General features: G+C 44.2%; 2 protein-coding genes across 4 annotated transcripts in view; one reads left to right on the forward strand and one right to left on the reverse strand.

Moving 5' to 3' along the window:
- The window catches only part of RUBCN (rubicon autophagy regulator), a 189492-nt gene that overhangs the window by 120374 nt on the left and 45541 nt on the right, over window positions 1-23577 (reverse strand). The gene's annotated exons all lie outside the window — the stretch shown is intronic.
- Window positions 1-23577, forward strand: part of LRCH3 (leucine rich repeats and calponin homology domain containing 3) — a gene marked incomplete at its 5' end in the record, with an annotated part of 84247 nt that overhangs the window by 42349 nt on the left and 18321 nt on the right. For all 3 annotated transcript variants that reach the window (XR_014007044.1, XM_081190154.1, XM_081190155.1), the window contains 9 exons: window positions 3923-4016; window positions 4461-4581; window positions 6875-7023; window positions 11214-11290; window positions 14868-14963; window positions 15262-15313; window positions 15662-15811; window positions 16921-16968; window positions 19302-19355. Coding sequence is in view for 2 of the 3 variants with exons in the window: in XM_081190154.1 (XP_081046280.1) it covers window positions 3923-4016; window positions 4461-4581; window positions 6875-7023; window positions 11214-11290; window positions 14868-14963; window positions 15262-15313; window positions 15662-15811; window positions 16921-16968; window positions 19302-19355 (841 nt within the window). The remainder of the gene's footprint in view (window positions 1-3922; window positions 4017-4460; window positions 4582-6874; window positions 7024-11213; window positions 11291-14867; window positions 14964-15261; window positions 15314-15661; window positions 15812-16920; window positions 16969-19301; window positions 19356-23577) is intronic.

Genomic DNA, 23577 nt, shown 5'->3' on the forward strand with positions numbered 1-23577 from the left:
AAACATTAAAAGGTTCCCGAAACAGGACTGCCTTCAGGTGTTTGCAAAAAGTCATATGATTGTCTCTTTGCCCTTTGATGGGGGGGGGGCATTCCACAGGGTGGGCACAACTACCAAGAAGGTCCTATATATTATGCCAGTTAAGCAAATCGGCTTATATTTGCATATTTTATTCTTCTGGTAGTCCTGGAAAGGGGGGGGGGGAGGATTATGTAGGGCACGGAATAACCTCCCATGATTACTTGAAATCCAGTTCAGTGAATCATCTGTCCACCCAATCAAGAAATCAGAATTTCAGCTTTTGAGACTTGGCCAGGTGTTGCCCACTTGCTTCCAGACTTACCTTTGCTCAGAAGTTGCTGTATTCTAAAATGGAAGTGTTGAACTCTGTGTTCTTCAGCAATTGCATGGTACAGTTTTAGAGTACCCACATCCTACTTAATACAATTGCATGGAGAATCACCGTAGTAACAGTTGCACAGACTCAGCTCTGTTGTCATCATTAATCAGGAATACTCTAACACAGGGGTCAGCAACCTTTTTTCAGCCGGGGGCCGGTCCACCGTCCCTCAGACCATGTGGTGGGCCAGACTATATTTTGAAAAAAATAATGAACGAATTCCTGTGCCCCACAATAACCCAGAGATACATTTTAAATAAAAGCACACATTCTACTCATGTAAAAACACACTGATTTCCGGACCGTCCGTGGGCCAGATTGAGACAGCGATTGGGCCGGATCCGGCCCACGGGCCTTACCCCTGATCTAGTCCAACCCCCTGCAATGCATTAGGAATCTCAGCTAAAGCATCCATGACAGATGGCCATCCAACCTCTACTTGAAAAACCCCAGTGATTCTACCACCTTCCTGCTCTTAATACATTTATGACAACAACCGTCCCACTGCATAGTTTCCTAGCCCAGAAACTTTTCATGCTCTTCCCCACTTGCTGCTGGCCTGACATTTGTATGCACATGATGTATTGTGACAGGTCGGCATTGCCACGTGCAGAGTTCGCTTTGCGCTTGGTGGCGCAGCGTGGACCGCAGACTGCAGGAGCAGCAGCTCTTTGGTTCTCAGAGCTTGCAAAGGCAGCAGGCCGGATTGAGAAGGCAATTGGGCCACATCCAGCCCCCAGGCCTTAGGTTGCCTACCCCCTCTAACACTACATATACATGCAGAGAAGAAGTGAGGCATGCCGCAGTAGGTGTATTAATGGCAACCTGCCGCTTCTGACACATTGGCTGCCGCCTGGCTTGAAGTACTTAATGCCGGCAGTCCTAATGTTTGCAACACACTTCCTGTAAACATCTGTTGTTGAGCTCTGCCCTCTTAGATTGCAGCTCTCTCACAGCGGAGACTCTTCTGCACACACGGTGCCACATAATTAATAATTACAAGTTGCATTCCAAGCAACTGATTTTCAATGCAAGTGACAACCAGCCGCAGCCTAATCAGCAATTAGCAACGCCTGGGTGGAGCCGTCCGTTTGCTGAACTTCCCATTTGCCCATTATTACTGTCTTGCTACAGATTTCCCTGGGGCATCTAGTGCCAGTAGGATAGTTGATTCATTGTTAAATGCCCATTTGCAGTGGGCCAAGCGACCCTCACTGTTACGTCTCTGCTGTCTGTGGCAGTTTCCATATACTGTGTCTGTGATGGCCGCAGTATTGAACTGTCTAGTCACTATGTACATTTAGAGCAGAGATAGCTTACTCTGTGCTCTGTGCATGCACACGAAAGCTCATACCAAGAACTAACTTAGTTGGTCTTTAAGGTGCTACTGGAAGGAATTTTTTATTTTGTCTGTGCTCTGTATCCTCTTGCTGAGTTCCTAGTACCATGGATGTCATGCCTGTTTCTGGCAATAAATTAAATGCATAAAAACTTCCCTCAACTTCCTTCAGGGCTGATTTGAAACACATTCAAAATATTTTATGAATTAATAATGGTTAACTTTTTAAAAATGCATTATTTAATATTTTGAGTATAACCATGTTCCAGTTTTTGTAAACCATATTGAGTTCAGACATTTTGGGTATAATTCAGCATTGCGCTACTACTGACATTCTGTCTGCACAAGCATACCAGCCTGCTAGACATAATCTTCCTGCCTCTCTGCACACTGTTCTGGGGGTTCTCTTCGACAGCTCCCCCCCCCCCCGTCAGTTTCAAGGGTACATGGGTGGAGGAGACATGGGAAAGCCCTGTTTTGAAGGTGGAAGCCCTTGTGGAGGGTTTCCACCGATGGGGCTCATTAGGCAACCCCCCCACTATTCACTATGTAAATGACATCTCTTAAAGGTAAAGGGACCCCTGACCGTTAGGTCCAGTTGCGGACGACTCTGGGGTTGCGGCGTTCATCTCATTTTATTGGCTGAGGGAGCCGGCGTACAGCTTCCGGGTCATGTGGCCAGTATGACAAAGCCGCTTCTGGAGAACCAGAGCAGCGCACGGAAATGCCGTTTACCTTCCTACGGAGCGGTACCTATTTATCTACTTGCACTTTGACGTGCTTTCAAACTGCTGGGTTGGCAGGAGCAGGGACCGAGCAACGGGAGTTCACCCCGTCGTGGGGATTCGAACCTCCGATTTGAACCACCAACCTTCTGATCAGCAAGCCCTAGGCTCTGTGGTTTAGACCACAGTGCCACCCATCTCTTATATGCCCTTAAAAGCATTTCATACTGGGTTTCTGCAGGGTATCCCATATAAGTGGTTGCTGCTTACATGGCCTCAGTCCAGTATATCTGCAGGAGCGCGTCTACCCCCATCGTTCTGCCCGGACACTGAGGTCCAGCGCTGAGGGCCTTCTGTCAGTTCCCTCACTGCAAGAAGCCAAGTTACAGGGAACCAGGCAGAGGGCCTTCTCGGTAGTGGCACCCACCCTGTGGAACGCTCCCCCCACCAAATGTCAAAGAGAACAACAACTACCAGACTTTTAGAAGACATCTGCAGGCAGCCCTGTTTAGGGAAACTTTTAATGTTTGATGCATTACTGTATTTTAATACTTTGTTGGAAGCTGCCCAGAGTGGCTGGGGAAGCACGGCCAGATGGGTGGGGTATAAATAAATTATTATTATTGTTGTTGTTGTTGTTGTTGTTGTTGTTGTTGTTGTTGTTGTTGTTGTTGTTATTTATTGAAAATGATGGTATACAACATTCTAGCCCATCTCCAACACAAACTAGGGCTGTGTACATGTTGCACCTTGAAGCACAATTTTCCCCTCAAAGAATTCTGGGCATTCTAGTTTACCACTTACGAGTTACAGATTTTTTTTGAGGGGGGGAAATGTGCATTGAAATGTAGTTATTTTTCTTGGATGGAACCTTTCAGCTGAAGCACCAGAGTTAACCCCAAATTAGTATCAATGTATATATTTTAATTAAATCCCATTTTTTCTTGTCTTCCGTGAAGCCCAAAGTGACCTTTAAAGGGCTGCTCTTATTTTGATGTTTTTGTCCCCTGTGTTCTGAGTGCTGTGCAGACCATAGGCATGGCCCTTATGTTTTCTCCCTGAAGAACATGGCTGCCCATTAAAGTTTAGGCAAAGATGACAGGGAAAATGTGCCACAGTAAAGGAGCAGCAAAGGTTCAGCAGTGGCTGGTAGACCTTGGTTTGTAGAGGAGCTACTTTTGCCAAGATGGCAAGTTGTACTCTTTTGCAGTGCTTGAGAATTGCTTTGCAGGCCAAGGCAACTGATCATCAGCCCAAACATTTGGCTAGCAGAAAGGAACATTTCTCAGTCTGGAAGAACAAGACCTCTTTCGCTGGATCGCATTATGTATGGAAAAATGCAGTATGACTAACAGGTTGAATATGTCCCCCGGTACTGTCTGGTATCTAATCTTCTCCCCCCAAAAAATCTCGTTTGCTTTTTGCAATAAAATAACTAACATTTTATCTGCTTGACAGCCATGAAGAACTATATTCCAGCCGACCATATGGAGCACTGGATTCTGGCTTCAATAGTGTGGACAGCGGAGACAAAAGGTGGTCAGGAAATGAAGTAAGTATACTTGTTTTGCTTCTATTTGGTGGATAATTGTAGCATATGTGAAAAGGAAAAAAATCAGGCAGAACAGGCGTGGAAGACTCAATTGCTAAAATGCATAGGGCTGCAATTTTGCAACGGCTTATTCTGCAGTCACCCAAGGACTGAGGCCAGTGTGCCATTTCCACCACATCTGAGATTATTTTCAATCTGATAATGGTGATGCGGGAAAGGACTTGCAAGCACTGCTCTTTGCTCCACATTTCATTTCAAAACTCTTTAAATTGAAAACAATACAAACTCACAAAAAGTGTACTTTGTCTACATGTGATTCAGATCACTGGAGTGACTTGGAGGAGCTCTTTCTAACATTATATTAGAGTGCTGCAGATCTTGTTTTCGTGGACGTATTTCACAATCTTTGTTTTCTTAATTGTCCGGTGTATTTTTTCAATGAAGCCTACAGATGAATTTTCTGATCTTCCTCTGCGAGTGGCAGAAATCACAAAAGAACAAAGACTGAGAAGAGAGAGTCAGTACCAGGAACACCGAGGGAGCATGGTTGTCACCAATGGTGGAGGTAAATGGCACTGAGAAAAAAGCCACCAGTGCATATCTGGTTGCTCCCACGTTGCATGGCAAGATTCTGGTGCGCTTTGTGGAGCATCATCTATGTCCAAGAAGTATCTTTTCAGACCTATTTTATTTTACCCCTTTGTCTTAAAAAGCTCTATATGCAGCTTCACTGGAGGAGCCAAATGGCATTTTTATGCAGCCAGGATGATGGAGGAATCTTTATTTTAGTTTCTCCTTCAAATGCTGATAAGTGGAATGACTGCAAGTAGCTCCTAGGAGAAGAGAATCCAAATAACACTTGGTTCCACTACCACAAGAAGCTGTAAAAGATTGAGGACCAGGAAACAGTAACCTTTAACTGGGGGAAATTGGGTCTCTTTGAGTTTGCTATATCTTCCAGCATAGCACCTTTAAAAAATAATTTAAAAACCTGTTGACTTGCTCCTTGTGTAATTTGCTTCTTATCTGCGCTATTCTAAAGGATTTTGGATACTGGGTCGTGCAGTATTTTCATAAGGTTTGCTGCAACAACAACATAGCAAAGCCTTATTGGGCTTACAGAAGCAGTGATGAATAAAAAATGCCCCAGTTAACATAATGAGTGGAGGGACTCAATGAGAGCAGACCTTTCTGAGCTTCATGCTCTTGTTGTAGCTTTCATACACTTCTGAATGTGTGTGAGTCCCTCCCACCAACTTATTCCTTTTACAATATTTGTACCCCTTCCTCTTAAGCTTCTGCTTTCTTAATTTCACATTTTATATGTGAAGGTAGCCAAAATAAAATATAATTGCAGTCTTGACTGCAAGCATCATCTTTGGTGTTTGCAGAATAATCTTAACAAACCAAAAGCTGTTCTAACATGTCATTTTACAGATTCAAGTTGGTCAGAACAGTATTGCTTTGCATGTTAATGTGCATGTCTCACTTACCAATTCACAAAGGTGCTTCAGAGGTTTCTGAGTTCACATATTGATTAGAAGCCAGAAATACCCGTAACTTAAAGCACTTCTTTGGATATGGATAGCAAAAGTCTAAGCAACTTGTGTCTGCAAAATACAACATTAGATAGAATTGGGATGCAAGATGACCTTAACAGATTGGAGAACTTGGCCCAAACTAGCAAAATGAATTTCAACAGGGACAAATATGAGGTTCTGCACTTAGGCAGGAAGAACTAGTTGCAGAAATATAAAATGGGGGACACCTGGTTTGCCAGTAGTACATATGAAAAGGATTTAGGGGTCTTAGTAGACCACAAGCTTAACATGAGTCAACAGTGTGATGCAGCAGCAAAAAAAAGCTAACACTGTTCTAGGCTGCATCAACAGAAGTATAGTGTGCAGATAAAGGGAAGTAATAGTACCACTCTATTCTGCCTTGGTCAGACCACACCTGGAGTACTGTGTTTAGTTCTGGGTGCCACAATTTAAGAAGGGTGTTGACAAGCTAGAAGGTGTGCAGAGGAGGGCAACCAAGATGATCAAGGGTCTGGAAACCAAACCTTATGGGGAATGGTTGAGGGAGTTGGGTGTGTTTAGCCTAAAAGAGGATACTTAGAGGAGATATGATAGCCATTTTCAAAGAGCTGTCACATTTGGAAAAGGAACCAAGCTAGGAAGCTGGGACCTGAACCAACTAAACATCAGGAAGAACTTTCTGATGGTAAGAGCATCTTCAGCAGTGGGGAGGACTCCCTTGAGAGGTGGTGGACACTCCTTCCTTTGAGGTTTTTAAGCAAAGGTTGGATGGCCAACTCTAGTGAATGCTTTAGTTGAGTTTCCTGCAATGTAGGGAGTTGGACTAGCTGACCCTTTGCATTCCTCCCAACTCTACAATTCTACGGTTCTATAGTCTTGAGAGACTAATATCGCTACTCACCACTAATAGATCATTCTTGGCAAGTAAGCCAAAGTGCAGGTGGAAAAGAGTTTTTCAATTTAATGTATGTTATGTAAGTGAATTGCTGTAAACTATTCATTTCTGGTTACATTAGTGAGCAATAAAACCCTAGCATGGTGGGATTTTTCTTTGTCTATAATGCGTTCTAAAGTATGAAATGGCTCTTTGTTTAATATTAGTTGGAAATCTCCTCCCAATCAGCAGTTTTTAGAAAGAGCTTGATCTATAGTTTGCTGGCTGATTGTATGAGCCACTCTGCAGCGAGAGATTTCTTGAATAAATATGGTCAGACCTGATGGAGCTGCTGCAGTCTTAACTTCTGTTAACTCTCTCTGCGCCTCCCCCTTCCCCCAGCTGCTTATCTAATTACGGTCCTTCTCTTTGTATATGCCAAGTGGAACATGATCTGGATCAGATCGACTTTATTGACAGTTGTGTCACCGAAGAGGAGGAGGAAGAGGTGAGACAATCCAAGTGCATGGAGTCAGACAGCCTCAGCTCACAGTTCATGGCATATATTGAACAACGGCGAATATCTCACGAGGTGGTGCTTCCTTTTAATTTGTGTGTGTGTGCCCCCCTGTGAAATCCCCTTTTGTTTGTGTTGTTTCTCATCCACAGTTGCTATTATTGGTTGACTTTTAGATCTGGAGATTCAGAGTTTTTGGAGCAGTCCCAATGCTGTGCTTTCAGCTACTGACTCAAAGCACTATGCTCTGGGGTCTTGTAGGTGTTCAAGGTGCTAGTTTTGACTGCAATAGAGTCTCAATGGATATCTGCTCAATTGGCCTTTCTCTCCCATGTGCTATATCCATGGTGGTCCGTGCAACAGTCTGGGTGCAGAATTTGAGAAGTGTCCAATGGGACGTTGCCTTACTTCCCTCCTCTCTCCATCCCCCCCCCCCTTACGTGCCCAAAAATCTGTTCCAGATTTTGAGGCTGCATGGGTCTGCAGGAGGGAGGAGAGGAAGGTGAAATCCCATTTATGTGAGCAAAAGCCTGTTCTGCCTGCACACAGACAGTTTTCCAGTGCTATATAGCCTCACCTCCCATTACCACCCCCACCCCTAAATCCAAATTAGGGTGTTGCAAGCAAGGGGGGCAAGCAAGGGCTTTTTTCAGAGGTACTTGGATATGTAATAATAATTATATGGTGCTTTGCTATCCTTTTATTGTAGGCAGTTTTATGCCACTTCATTGTATATATCAAATCCATTCTGATCTGCTTTTAAGAGTTTTCTTTTAGCTAATCTGCATTTGCATCCTCTTTGGGTGGGTGTACTTCAGATATTGTCTCATCAGCAACCAGAGTGTGGATCCAAGTCCATCCACTAATCTCAAGAGAGGGGGGGGGTGCAGGCCTCTTGGCCTGTTAGCACAAATCTGCCCCTCCCAGTATAGTGTCATGGCAATTTCTGATGCCCCAAGGGAAGGCAAAAATAAAGGTCAAGCATCTGTAAAGAATGACTTTTCTGGCTTCCTAAGAAATAAAGACATTCAACAAGTTTTGGGATTTATTCTTGGAACGTAAGATTGAACAATGTACAGCCTGTGTCCTTAAGCATTGTGCTGTTTTAAATCTGCCCCGTGGTATTTCAACTGAAAGGTTACAATTAAGAAATCCAGGCTCATTTCCTTGTACCAGCATTCTCACTTTAGAGTCTCCAGTTGTTTTGTGGGCCAGCCTAAAGGAAGCATCTCTTCCCCATAATGAGAAGAGTAGGGAGATATTTTCTTCATTTCACATAATTAGATGCATAGCTTTACAGTAACAAAAAAATTAGGTCCAGAAAACAGAACTGAATCCCCATTGTTCTGTTATATTGTGCCTTCTGGTTTTTCAAAATTAGACCAGTTTAGTTTTTATGCCACAAAATGGAGCGAGCTTCTTGAATGAATGAGCTCAGCCATTTTGGGACAGCATGCTCCTTGAGATAACAGTGTGTTTTTTTGAACCTTTTTGAGCATGCTTTTTATAGGGGCAGTTTGATTACAAACACCAACTTTGAGAGTTACGTGGTTGTTCATTCTGTCATACTCTGCAATAATCCTGAATCAGTGTAAACAGGTCTTGGGGGGGAATGTATACAAGTGCCCTTCTATGCCACTATTAAAGTAACACTGCAGTGGCTACTTCACTTTAAGAAAACCAAAACCAAACACCTCTGGTTGGAAGCAGCTAAATGGCTGTAGTTTATAGGCAGTTAAATGCTGAGGCCAGTTGCCTTGTGTTTAACTCAAAAAAGTGCATCCGTCGTTGCAATTCTGAAAACTTTATCAGATTTCCCTCTTGACTGTGCTCTGCATGTGCCACCTGTAAAGAAAAAGTACAACACATTACATATTTTGTGGCTTCCTGCAGCTCTGCAAATCCTCCGAACTAGACATGCTTGTAAGACCTTCTCTTCAGACTGCCTTTTAATAGATGCAGCTAAGCTGGCACAGGGGCAGTTTGGGATTTTGATGGATTCAGTGCTATGTGGGAGAACATGCCAATGTATTTTTGGATGCATGTTTCTAATCTGGAGATATATTTGAATTAATAGAGCTGTTAAAATGCTCTCCAAATGTTAGAGTGTGTGCTTTGTTTAAAGCTGAAATGCTTGACTGGTTCAAAGTAAACTTAGCAACCTTTGGAAGGGTACTTAATGGCAGTGCGCGATATAATATTGGCTCTTTTTTGCGGTCTTAAATGTCTCCTTTAAAACTAAGGGCAGTGGGGGTAGAATTCACTTTGGTTTTGGCCTTTTAACTGCTGTGGGCATATTGAGGGGCAAAGGACCCCCTCCTGTTACCATCTGGACTGTAGGAAAGGAAGGGCTCTTAATAAGCCTAAAATCACTAGGAAATGTTAAAGTAATACATTTATTCCTCCATGGCCTCTAATCTAAACCTTTTCTGCATAAGTCTAATGGGAGGCTTGAAACAGTGGGCTGCATCCCATGTGTACAGGCAGCCTGCACGGGATAATCTTCTACTTTGCTTAACAAGTAGCCCATTCTGCAATCGGATTACAATCTGTGCCTTCACATATATGTTACAATGCGAAACTGGGTTGAAGTGCCTTTTGTTTGGCTTATTGTTGTCCCAGTGATGTCTTCCACTTCATATCCCACGCATATGTACTTGGGGGCCCAACATAAACGCCATTATTCTCTTAAGGCTAAGCGGCAGTGAGACTTGCAGTTCCTTAATTACCGGGATGATCTTCCAATTGAGTGCACTGGGGTTTCCCCGGGGGCTGAATATGCTGCTTTTGTGTACTGTGGGATAATACCGCCATGTCTGTGGGCCAGCTTAATTGCTATTTGTTCAGTGGTTGGCTAAAAAGGTCCTTTATATTTCCCCCCCAATTTCCATTCTTGAAATTGCAGTGGCTCATATTTCTTCTGACCGTATATTAGTTCCGCAAGTCCAGTAATGAGACAAGAAGGATCACGTTGCTGCCCAAGGCATAATTCAGGAGGAGACCCGTAGGCTGCTAAAATCCAGAATTCTCTTCAGAGTTAGCGAGGGGGCGCCAGCTCTTAGTGAAAAATAAATGTGTGTGTGTATGAACTCAAACCACTTTAAATTACAACAGCATTTTGGAAAATAGTACCTAAGAACAAATGGGTCATTTATAGATTTTGTTTCCGTAAACGAGATTGTTAGTTTGAGAATTAGTGGCCTTTAAGATGTCTAGATCAAAATTAATTCATGCGAGAAAAATACTCGACAGGAGGAAGTTAAGGATTTTGCTTTAGGAAAATGGGTTAATTTACATTCAATGGACGCCTTCATCTGCCCCTGCCGCAATAAAACAGCTCTCTTCAGCCACAGCAGGCACTGTAATTCTCCAACGGCTTGACTTTACCTCCGATGGCTGACTCTTCCACCGTCTCTCGAGACAGATGGATGCAAACAACCAGTTTAACAATGGTCAGTGGTGGTACTGCCATTATGGAATTTCCTCACCTTTAGGTTCAGCATAGGCTCAACACTGAACTAAGGTCAGGGCTAACTGTGGTTTATTACTTTAATCCCAGTTAGGAGTTTAAAAGTAGAACAAAACTGTAGTTTTCCTTGCTGAGGTAATCCCCATCCTTGAAGGGGTGTGCTCAGGAAATTAACAGCTTGAGCTGCTTGTCGCCTTGCAAGCAGAGAGGCAGGAAAACTGTCTTGGTCACGATTTAATCTGTGCAGATGTAGTACTTAGGGCAAGCCATGATTTGCAAACCCAAATCCTGGCTTTAGGACAACCCTTAACTGCTGTTTAGGTATTCACACATTACCTTAAGCCATGGTTGATTGTTTTGTCTAGAGTGGGGCATTAGCAAACCTGTTGAAATTTTGCCGGCATATGAAATTCCATGTCCTTTTTAAGTAGTGTACCTCATGAGAAAAGTGGGTAATACATTTAAAAATAGCTCTTTTTCATCCCCATGTGAATTGAAGCTGGCAGATTTGAAAATCTAAACAAGACAACACTGAGGTTTATAAAACTGACAAGGACCAAATACTAAAACCAAATACTAAAAGTTAACCCAGTTTCTTACAGCACAGTGCTTCACTTCCTCCTGTCTAGTATTTTTCTCACACTGATTAATTTCGATCTGGACAACTTAAAAGGCCACTAATTCTCAAGTTTGGTGCGATTGGCAGACTTGCTCTGGCAAAGGGAGCTGACATTTGGAACCATCCACAATGCACTAGAAATAATTATTTTTGTATCTCATTTCTTCCTTCACTAAGGGGTCACCAGTAAAACCAACACCCATCCGGGAATTCCACAGGTCAGAAGATGCCAGAAGATACTTGCATCATAATAGGTGAGTACTTTTGTCAAGAGAACAAGCTGGCCATCACAAATACTCTTTTCCAACAACACATCAAGAAGAGGTGGCAAGAATACACAGAGGAATTATACCAGAAAGATATGGATTTCTCGTACACCCCAGGTAGTGTGGTTGCTGACCTTGAGGCAGACATTCTGGAGAGTGAAGTCAAATGGGCCTTAGAAAGCACTGCTAATAACAAGGCCAGTGGAAGTGATGATATTCCAGCTGAACTATTTAAAATATTAAAGATAATGCTGTTAAGGTGCTACACTCAATATGGCAGCATGTTTGGAAAACTCAGCAGTGGCCAGAGGACTGGAGAAGATCAGTCTACATCCCAATCCCAAAGAAGGGCAGTGCCAAAGAATGCTCCAACTATTGCACTCATTTCACACGCCAACAAGGTTATGCTTAAAATTCTACAAGGCAGGCTTAAGCAGTATGTGGATCGAGAACTCCCAGAAGTGCAAGCTGGATTTCGAAGGGGCAGAGGAACCAGAGACCAAATTGCAAACATGCGCTGGATTATGGAGAAAGCTAGAGAGTTCCAGAAAAACATCTACTTCTGCTTCATTGACTATGCAAAAGCCTTTGACTGTGTCAACCACAGCAAACTATGGCAAATTCTAAAAGAAATGTGAGTGCCCGATCACCTCACCTGTCTCCTGAGAAATCTCTATGTGGGTCAAGAAGCTACAGTTAGAACTGGATATGGAACAACTGATTGGTTCAAAATTGAGAAAGGAGTACAACAAGGCTGTATATCGTCTCCCTGTTTATTTAACTTATATGCAGAATTCATCATGGGAAAGGCTGGGCTGGATGAATCCCAAACCGGAATTAAGATTGCCGGAAGAAATATCAACAACCTCAGATATGCAGATGACACAACCTTGATGGCAGAAAGTGAGGAGGAATTAAAGAACCTCTTAATGAGGGTGAAAGAGGAGAGCGCAAAATATGGTCTGAAGTTCAACATCAAAAAACCTAAGATCATGGCCACTGGTCCCATCACCTCCTGGCAAATAGAAGGGGAAGAAATGGAGGCAGTGAGAGATTTTACTTTCTTGGGCTCCATGATCACTTCAGATGGTGACAGCAGTCACGAAATTAAAAGACGCCTGCTTCTTGGGAGAAGATCAACGACAAACCTAGACAGCATCTTAAAAAGCAGAGACATCACCTTGCCAACAAAGGTCCGTATAGCTAAAGCTCTGGTTTTCCCAGTAGTGATGTATGAGAAGAGAAGACTCCCTGGAAAAGACCCTGATGTTGGGAAAGATGGAGGGTGCAAGGAGAAGGGGAGGACAGAGGACGAGATGGTTGGACAGTGTTCTTAAAGCTACCAGCATGAGTTTGACCAAGCTGCGGGAGGCAGTGGAAGACAGGGGTGCCTGGTGTGCTCTGGTCCAGGGGGTCACGAAGAGTCAGACACGACGAAACGACTGAACAACAACAAAATTTGTTCTATACGCTCAGAGCTTAGGAATCAGCAAGGTGAATCATGCTGCAGTGTGAGGAAACATGTCACCTGATAAATTGGGTGCCATTTCTTTAGTTTTGTGGTCACAAAGTGTTGCATTTTTAGCACAGGGTCCCAGAGTCTTTGCATATATTGCCTTACTGGGCCAAATGCAAACATAATGTTTCTGTCCTTGTAACCATGGTTGAGAGATCAGGAGCCCCTCAGTGTGAGGGTTTGTATACTCCTTGCCCCCTAACACGTGCGATTCCCCTCCACCATTCCCTTTCCATAGCAGTGTTACATCTGCACCTATGTTAGCAATCACCATACTTAGAAGTGGGGGTTGAAAAGTAATTTGTTATAACGATGGTTGCCATTAATTTTCGGTGTATACATATTACGAGTCTGAAAAGGGAAATGGTGTTCTGATGGTGTTTCCTGCTTGGCAGGGGGTTGGACTCGATGGCCCTTGTGGTCTCTTCCAACTCTGATTCTATGATTCTATGAAATGGAGGGGGTTACACGCAAGAGAAGAAGGAGAGGCATATGCAAATAGCCATGGTTAAGAATCTGATAACATCATGTCTGCACCAGGTTATGGTGTGTTACTGATTATAGTACAATCCTTTTATTGGGTTGTTGAATGCAGAAGTATTTTGTCCCACATAATACATGATCGGTGTCAGCAGTAAGTCTTCACTGTTCACCATTTATGGCAATAATGCTCCCAGTTTTTGTTAAGCATAAGCAGTGTTGCTTCATAAATGAAGCTTTGCAGCTTGTAAGGAACCATTTTTTCCAGAACAGAAAGAGGAACCTGCTAGACTGTTATTCACCATGGGATGTTACAGAATAACGCTTCTTGAAATCCGAGTCTTTAAAAGGGTTTCCCCTGCCCTGCTCCCGGTTCCATAGCTGATCCAAATGTAGCAGGGACCGCTAAAACAAAGTAAATGTGCTTTTTGAAGAGTTTGTGTGCTTGGTAGATAAGCTTTTAATTGCCTAGCCAAAAATGGGCATGATGGTGATGAGCCTGACCTGGGACCCTGGGAGCTTAAATTAGAACAAGGCATCCGAGTGGGATGCTGCCTCAGACTGGCTTATGTTAACAAAATCTCTATTGTTGGTTATCAGGATAAATATAGATCTGGTTAAATTCATGCCAGCTTAAACTGCCTTATTCATGATATTCCAAACCAAACTAAAGATTCATGGATGGAGAGCAGGAAACGGTTCGTTGGCTGCTGGTGGGGACGCTGCTAATGAATGCTGCTCACTTTGGGGAGAACTGATGCTGCTTTACAAATTGCCATTGTCCGCCTGGATGTTTGCCTGGTCTGTTCCCCCGTCCTCAACTCATCCTTTGTAAATAAGCAGATATTACAGATCACCGAAGTGCGGCAAGTCTCCAGCACACTCTCCCCATGAGAGAGCTAAAACCCTGTGGAAGACTGACCCTGGCGCTTCCTGGTGCTCAGTGAAGTGGGGGAGCGCAGGACAATGTAGTTCATTTAATGAGAATGTCATCAGCTGCAGCTAAAGTGAAGGATCTGTCAGCTTTGATAAATCTGTTTCTCCACTTTGCCTCGAGTGGGAGCTTAGTATGCAGGCCGAGAAGAGAATCTCATTTTCTTCAGAGTAGCAAAAAAGAGTATGTCACTAGAAATTTAAAAGCAAGATATCCAAATGAAATTTGATGCTTTGTGGTATACATTCAAAGTGCAAATAAACTTTTAGAGCTGAACTTGATCTTGCCATTTATGTTCTCTCTCACCCAACCTGATAATTGTGGTTAAGGGTGATTAACTACATCGGTTTTGTTCAGTTTGAATGTTTTTATTTCTGAAGAAATCCTATCTTTCTTCATCTTTTCAAAATTCCATTGCCCAAGGCAGCTGATTCTGCACTCTACTACCCATATTGAATTTAGTTGCTGTTTAGCCCTAAAACATGAACATTTTAGGCCTGGTTATCTTAATTTTACTATTTTCTTAAAAGGGTTTGCTCTGTCTACTCATATGCTGTAACATTTCTTCCATTTTCTTTTTTCCATTTTCTCTGGGTCAATTACCACTACCACCCACTGTGTATTTGTGTTTTCAGAGATGGGGATGAATTAAGACGACCTGAAAGTCTGAGCTTGACACATGACAGAGACCGACAGCAACTTCTGAGGAACTGCTTAGATCGAGCAGAAAGGTAAGGCTGTGAGTGATATGTGGTGCCCCTCATTTAAAATGAAGTGCAGGTCTGGCCCATTGTGCAAATAAGCTTTCTTTAAAAGCAAGCTACAGCTGTGGCATCCTATGTAAAACTGACTGCACAGACCATTTACTGTTTCCTATGGCTTAATCACTGTGTGCATGTTGCCCAAGGAAAATGTTTAGACAATTAGGAAGAGGAGCTTTATTATGTTAACCATCTTTTTAGAGCATTATGCACAGTGAAGGGGAAATACTTATTTTGTATCCAACAATGTTCTGTTTTGCCCCCTCAGAGGTTCTGGCGACTCATCTTGTCTTCTTTTGCTGTCCGGCACCCATAATCAGGTAATTCGTGTTGCACATTGGGAAGTGTGCTGCTTAGTGTGTAGCTCATGAGTAGGCAAGCTAAGGCCCCCGGGGGCTGGATCCGGCCCAATCACCTAAATCCGGCCTGCAGACGGTCCGGGAGTCAGCATGTCTTTGCATGAGTAGAATGTGTCCTTTTATTTAAAATGCATCTCTGGGTTATTTGTGGGGCATAGGAATTCGTTCATATATTTTTTCAAAATATAGTCCAGCCCCCCACAAGGTCTGAGGGACAGTGGACCGGCCCCCTGCTGAAAAAGTTTGCTGACCCCTGGTGTAGCTGGTTGCTTTCTTTCTGATGCACATTCCAAATTAACGTTCTTCCAGGTCTCTCACTTGGATGCAGATCCACACAAAAGGCGTGAGCATTTAGTGGAGCGTACCCGGAGGGAAGCCCAGCTTGCTGCGCTACAATACGAGGAGGAGAAGATGAGGACAAAACAGATCCAAAGGGAGGCCGTCCTCGACTTTGTCAAGGTAGGTCAAGTTAGGTTTTCAGGTTTAGTGTGCAATTCTCCAGGGAGAGGTGGTGGTGGTCCCATTCCTTCCAGTTATACAGTGGCCTCAGTACTCCCTCTCTTGCGACTATATATTTAAAGGCCAGACCTTCTCCCACCCCAGAAGAAAGTTGTAGGGGGTCAAATATAGCATGGCTAGCTGTGCATGCACACACCTGTACACTGAGCACGATAGGAACCCTCCACCACTCTGAATTAGTCTGCATGCTCTTCTAATTGCTGCACAGAGTCTGGCATTGCTGTTAAGGTCCACATATACTGAGGGTGGGAGACAAGTGGTATTGGCACCATGTTCTGCCCCACCCCTGATTCATTTATCCATACAGGGTTTGCCACCACCCCTACCCAGGAGCTGAATCTTGCCCAGATTTTGTTTTCAAGAAGTCTAGCAGCTGGTCACATGGTTTGGCAGCAGACGTGTAATAAGATACAGGCTACGTCTTCTGAAACTTGATGGGGAACTAATAGTTCTGAAAGGGTGTAAGGTTGTTTATTGATAGGCCCTGCTGCTTGCTCTGTTTTACTGGAAATTGGATTGCTTTCGTCACCACTGGGGTTTTCATCACCCTCCACACAGTGAGCTCTTTGAGGGGGGGCTTAGAGGACTCTCACCCAGAGCACAGCACAGCTGCATCAGACGGTGGCTGCACATTAGGTGGAAGAAACGTATCACAGAAAGTGGTGAAGATCAGGAATGATTTGGGATAGAGTTTGTTTAAAGGGGGTCTTCCAACTTCATACTTTTATAACGGATTTATTGTCATTATGATGCAATGTAGTGACACACACTGAGATGGAGAAGTTGTTGACCAGCCCAGCTTTACAGTAGTAGATTTAGGAGAATGCTGATGTATTTGGTTCCAAAACTGAGTTACCTAAGAAACATAATGCCAACTCTAACCTCTTTCTCCTAGGCAGGTGGGTTCTGTTCACAGGTCAATAAAATGGTTCAGCTTAGGAACTGCTTATGTGCGTGGAACAGTTCTTGCCTATCTTGCCACCTTATTTCCTATTTACTTGAGCCTGCGTGCTTTTCCCTAGTAAATTGCTCCTTTTCATTCTTCCAAGCAAAAGGCATCCCAGAGCCCTCAGAAGCAAAGCCCTCTGGATAGCGAGGTAAGAACTAAAGCTATAAACCGCCTTATTGTCATTTCCTAAGCTCTTTATGGGGGGTCCCACTTTTACAGAGGCTACAGTCATGAGTGCACATACTGAGTAAAACTCCATTTGTCACTGGATCTGATTTAAATCTGTTCAGGAATGAAGTGTAAGCGTAGAGTTTAAAGATCACTAATGTGCCACAGCAGAGAGATGTCTCTTGAGTTTGCCTTCTAAGCCTTCTCCCCACCCCTGTTTTGACGTTGGTTGGACTGGATTTGTCCATGTAGTCTGTGTCCTGTAAATGTGGCAAATGTATGTAAATAGACCTATTTATATCTGTTACAAGATCTTTTTTTGAAACAGTAGAGCTGACGTGAGAGCAGATAATATATTGGGAATATTAAAAAGCACTTTTGGAACTGCTGGTCCTTCAGCCATGTCACCATCAATCAAAAACTAAATCCATCCCAAACTTCCAAGTTGTCATTGAACTGGTGGGTTGGCCACCAGATTCAAGGCTTTTTGCATTGCTTAACATCAATGAACAGTTACGCTCTGCTTTTGCACACTTGCTTCTTCTCTGCAAGTGCACTTGCGTCAGAGCACAGGTTGGCTTCACAGCATGCTCTGCTCACTGAGTTTTAGCAATTGCACCAGTCTTCGCTCGCTGGGCACCCTCCATATGTTTTGGACTACAGCTCCCATCACCTCATCTTAAAAAGATACTGTAAATCTGGAAAAGATTTAGAAAAGGGCAACCAAAATAATGAAGGGGGGGGAGTCACAGTATTTGGGGCATTTTAGTCTAGAGCAAGAACACGGGTGGCGCTGTGGGTTAAACCACAGAGCCTAGGACTTGCCGATCAGAAGGTTGGCAGTTCGAATCCCCGCGACGGGGTGAGCTCCCATTGCTCGGTCCCTGCTCCTGCCAACCTAGCAGTTCAAAAGCACAAAGTGCAAGTAGATAAATAGGTACCGCTCCAGCGGGAAGGTAAAGGGCGTTTCCGTGTGCTGCTCTGGTTCACCAGAAGCGGCTTAGTCATGCTGGCCACATGACCCGGAAGCTGTCTGCGGACAAATGCCGGCTCCCTCAGCCAGTAAAGCGAGATGAGCGCCGCAACCCCAGAGTCGGTCACGACTGGACCTAATGGTCAGGGGTCCCTTTACCTTTACCTTAGTCTAGAGCAAGGGGAAAACATGACAAAGGTATATAAAATTATACCTGGTGACGAGAAAGTGAGGAGAGAAAGGATTCCCTCTCCGTCTCGTAACACTAGAATTTGTAGACATCCATTGATACTGAATGTTGGAAGATTCAGGACAGACAAAGGAAAGTCCTTTTTCACCCGGCGCGTAGTTAAAACTGTGGCATTCACTCCCATAAAAAGTAGTGATGGCCACCAACTTGGATGACTTTAAAAGAGGAATAGGCAAATTCATGAAGAATACAGCTATCCGTGGCTGCTAGGCATGATGGTTGTGTTCTTCCTCTGCCTCTGATGGCCAGTTGCTGGAACTCCCAAGTGAGTGGGGAGAGGGCTGCTGTGACGCACAGGTCTTGCTTGTGGGCTTCCCATTTGGACATCTGGCAAGTCATTGTAAGAACAGGATGCTGGACTGGGTGAGCCATTGGCCTGATCCAGCCAGCCATGCTGGCTGGGGCTGATGGGAGTTGTAGTTCAAAACATCTGGAGGCGCCAGGTTGGCAAGAGTTGAACTTCATACTTGTAGGGTAGCCAGCACTCAAGGCTGATGATATTGGTGCCTTGGAACAGAATTTTGATTGGTTCTCAGCCTCCCTCACATTGGCATCTGTCTTTCCCCACAAGAAGGTTTTATACACCACCAGGGCCAATTTTCTTGTTTAGCTAACGGAAAATAGTTTTTACTTCATGATCAGCCTGTCATAAGACACAACACAATAGACCACAAATACATAGGAAAGTGTTTTCCAGTAGTCTGCTTTCTGTGACTCTGGACTGCTTCCAAATAGTTCTGTTCTTTTTATTTGATCTTTGTTTCAGTTCCTCCCAGGCTGTGTGTGTTCTTTCCTTAATATTGCAGCGTTCTCCACTGGAAAGATTCGCATACCAAATCCTGCTCTTTCTTGGACTCGGCAGCTGAAAGCAAAATAGCTCCTGAATCAGTTGCAGATGTTTTTAATGCTGAGATCATTAAGAGACTAATAGGCTTCTTTCCCCTCTCCCCATTGTTTCAGTTATACTTTACTGATTACCTCCATGTGCCTTCTGCATTAAGAACCTTGTCAGTTCCAGATGTCTGTGTTTGTCTGCATATTTTGTGGTGGTCTCATGTTTCTGATGTTGCCATCTCTCCCGCATCCCCAGTGTCCCTTCCCGTCCAGAAGGTCTCAGCACACTGATGATAGTGCTTTGCTGGTGGTAAGAATCCTGCACGCAATGGCCTGTTTATGTGTCAGCCTCCTAGATCCTAGTTAGCATGTTTTCTATGGTTTGCTGAGATTAGGCAGTTTAGTACTACTCCTAAATAGCATAAAACATGGCTGTCTTAATTATAATAGCAATTTTGGTATAAATTGCTACTTTAGCCTCCTTCCTTCTGCCTTGGAACGGATTGCAGCTGATGTTCACAGCTATGTATTCCTGAACTTCCTGTTCTGATTTAGTCCCTGGAACTCATAAGATAAGTGGTAGGTGCAATTCGTGGAAACATTAAAGGTGTGAATAAGCTTTAAGGGGTGAAAGCACCTAAGCAGGTTCTTAGGTTCCTGCCTGGCCTACTCATGGAGTCATCCACACATCAGCTATATAGATAACACATTTATTACAAGGCCCAGAAGTGTTCCAATAAGTACCGGGTGTTATGTCGAGAGATGGTATCTAAATTTTGCATTTCCATTTCCTTGCTGAACCAGTTCAGTATCATAACATGGAATCATAGATTTCGAAGAGGCATGATGTCACCCAGCCTTCTCTATCCAGCTGCAGGATCCCTGTGGCGTAAACCATACATCACAGATACTCATCCATGATTTCCCCTGAAGAACTACTTTTGTAGTTGTTTGGAGCATGGCCCTCTGAATGGCTGCTGGTAATCCAGTTGAGTATGTTTAGTTAACCATGACTAAACGCTTTGTTTTTGCCCCTCTCTTTAAATCAGTGGAGGTACTTTTACATCTCTCAAGTATGAATTGTCTATTTAAAAAAAAAAAAAGTTGTGAACATTTCATGTAACACCATTTCCATGTTTTATGCTATTTCCTTCCTCTGTTGGTATCTCAAAAATAGCGATTGGAATCCATTTTCATGTTCTTTCCTGGCCTGTTTTGCTCTGCCTGCCTTTGCATGATTTGCATGCCTTCAGTTTATTTGCTCATTTATATTCTCTTCAGTTAAGTGCTCGAGGTTTCATAATGTGCAGCCATGTTGCTGGCTGAAGAGCACTGAAACTTCACCTAGGTGTGAAACAGGGACACCCCCCCCCAACCCCCCTCCCATCCTGGACATTACATTCAGGCATTTGCCTATTTGTGACTTGAGAGTACAGGGAAGGCAGAGGCCAGAAAATGGGTTCAAAAGTGTGGTTGAGAGAGAACTCTGCTTAATGTTTACTATGGTTAACGTTGATGCCAAATTAAACCTTTAAAATGGTGGGAGAAGAAGAAGAAGAAGAAGAAGAAGAAGAAGAAGAAGAAGAAGAAGAAGAAGAAGAAGAAGAGTTTGGATTTGATATCCCGCCTTTCACTCCCCTTCAGGAGTCTCAAAGCGGCTAACATTCTCCTTTCCCTTCCTCCCCCACAACAAACACTCTGTGAGGTGATTGGGGCTGAGAGACTTCACAGAAGTGTGACTGGCCCAAGGTCACCCAGCAGCTGCATGTGGAGGAGCGGAGACACAAACCCGGTTTCCCAGATTACGTGACTACCGCTCTTAACCACTACACCACACTGGCTCTCAATTCGTGTAATTCGTGTTGGAGCAGAGATGGGGCACACAGTTCTGCAGCCCAGTCCCTTTACTTGTCTTGTTCCTCAGTTCATGTAAGGACAACTGGTGATTAGAAATAGGCAGTGGCGTAGCGTGGGGGGTGCAGGGGGGGCCGGCCGCACCGGGCGCAACATCTGGGGGGGGGGCGCTCGCACTCGCAGCTCTCTGCCCCTACCTGGCTCACTCACTCTCTCTCACTGCAGTGCTGGCTGTGCGAATCCGAGCCGCTGGGTCGCCGCCCACTGTGGAGGGGGTGGGTGCTAGTCGTGCGGTGCGGAGAGAGAGCGAGGGACTATCTGGGGGAGGGACAGTGCAGCAGCCGCCCAGCGCAGCGCTGAGCGCGGGAGAGAACCACACCAGACCAGACCAGGCAGCAGCAAGAAGAAGCTGGCAGCGGCAGCAGGTTAGGGGTTAGGGGGCGCAAATTACTTGCCTTGCCCCGGGTGCTGACAACCCACGCTACGCCGCTGGAAATAGGAAAACTGAGCATTTGACCTTTTCTGACTAGAGAAACCTCTGTCTCTTGAAAATTGTTGTTCAGTAGTAACCAAGCTAGTGAGTTGGTTGCAAATGTGGCACACAAGTTGTTGTTTTGTGTCCCTGTTTCCAGGCATTCTTATAGTTGTGGTTGTAAACTGTTTCTGTCCCTCTTGTTCAAATTTCCATAAACGCCCGGAAAGTGGGATTGATGTGGATGGGTAATTGACTTGCTTGGTCTAGATTTCGTTCTTGCCCTGTCCCAGGACTTGGAGTGAGCTTGTTATCTCAGGCATGCATACTTCCCTGTTTGTCGATTTAGGGCACGATCCGATTTTAATTCTTTTTGACAAATCACTGCTGCGATGAATGGGATTTGGCCAATTCCAGCCATTTCCATCATATGGTTTATGCATCTATTTCTGACTCTCTTGAATTGCACTTGCTTACATGGCGGCAGTTTCTCCCACAACATAATAGAATATTGTGTAGAATTCTAACCAAGGCCTTTTGTTCAGCATTTCCCTTATTACATCATGGTGCCTGTTCAGCCAAGACTGCTTTTTTTCTTTCGCTGAACAATGATGTTAACTCCAGTATAGGGAAAATGCATGGAAATAGGTCTGACAAACAGGCAGTATGAAATTAGCCGTACCCCTCGCCCTTTTACACTTTTGTTGCTTGCACAAAAGTGGACTTGCAGCCTCCTCCCCCACTGTATGCTTCCAGGTGTGATTAAGTGCTCGCCACCCCCAATTTCTGGAAAGCAGGGTGCTGCCACCATCAGTGTATACTCAACACTAACAGTTTGCATGTTTTCCCTTCAAATGCATGTGTTGAAGGCGAGAGCAATGGAGGTAGGTTTGGGAGGGGCACTGCAGTCGGGTCCGGACTGGCTCCAGAGCACAGCGGGCACGGCTGTCCGCAGGCATGGCTAGGCCGGGCACGACGCAGCGCTGCCAAGGCCCTTCCATCTCAGTGCAAGCTGACGGGTTAGGAGCCTCCCGCAAACAAGTGCAGGAGGTGGACACAACTCGCTTTCAGAGGAACAAGCAGGCTGCTTATTCCCCTGATTAGATTTCTCATATTTTATATGATTTGTACATCACCTTGAGTCTCTTGAAAAGGGCATCTGGGAAACAACATAGAATCACAGAACTGTAGAGTTGGAAGGGACCCTGAGAATCATTTAGTCCAACTCCCTGCGATGCAGGAATATGCAGCTGTCCCAAACAGGGATCGAACTTGCAGCCTTGGCATTATCAGCACTACGCTCTAACCAGCTGAGCTATCCAAGCTCGGTAGTAATTACTCAACTATCCATTACTCAGTAGTAATAACATTTGCTGTGTTGATGAAGGCTTAAATTCATGAACTCGACCCCCTCAAAGTCACTGGACGGCTTTGGAAATAAGTTTAATGATACTTGAAATCATAACATAGCCAGCATTAACTTCTCTTTGTATTTATTTACTGTTACTGATATCCTAACTTTCAGGATGTAAATCCCTCCTAGGTGTCTTAGGGGAAACTGAAATACATTTTTAGAACTACAGTGAACAATATCAACGTACAAAAAAAAAAATGAATTCAGGATACTCCTCACCAAGCACTTGGTGATGAAATGACAATAGTGAGTAAGTGAGTAAGGCTCTAAGGTGGTCCTCACCTCCCTGTCTCCCTCTCTCTTCTGGAATCCTTCTCATAGGACAGCTTGTGGTAGATGGTTCTGCTGAGGAGTGGCCTTTGCAGAATACCACCCATTTTCCAATTTATTGTTGCAACATGATAACCAACATTGTGCCCTCCAGAATGTGGACCTGAACTCCCAGGCAGCACCGCCTGTGGCCAGCGATGATGAGTTCTAGTTCCGTAGCATCTGGAGAGCACCACGTTGGCTGCCCCTGGGCCAAGCATGCATGACACTTGACACAATAACAAACAACAGGACCCGGGGATCTAGTACTCTAAATTTCACCAGTTATACATAGTTAGGCTTCATTTCAGGTGGGGTGGGGGAATGATGGAAGAAATCTTTGTCAAGTCATGGGCCCCACAGAAAAGGAAGGCTTTCATAGATTTGGAGAAAGAGGTTTTCCCCAAATAATCCTTACCCATCACATTTGAAAAATTCACTAAGGATATAAAATCCGTACAATGACACTTGTTAGGGATCAGC

Source organism: Podarcis bocagei (genome assembly GCF_964188305.1).
Source record: "Podarcis bocagei genome assembly, chromosome: 4".
Lineage (NCBI taxonomy): Eukaryota > Metazoa > Chordata > Lepidosauria > Squamata > Lacertidae > Podarcis > Podarcis bocagei.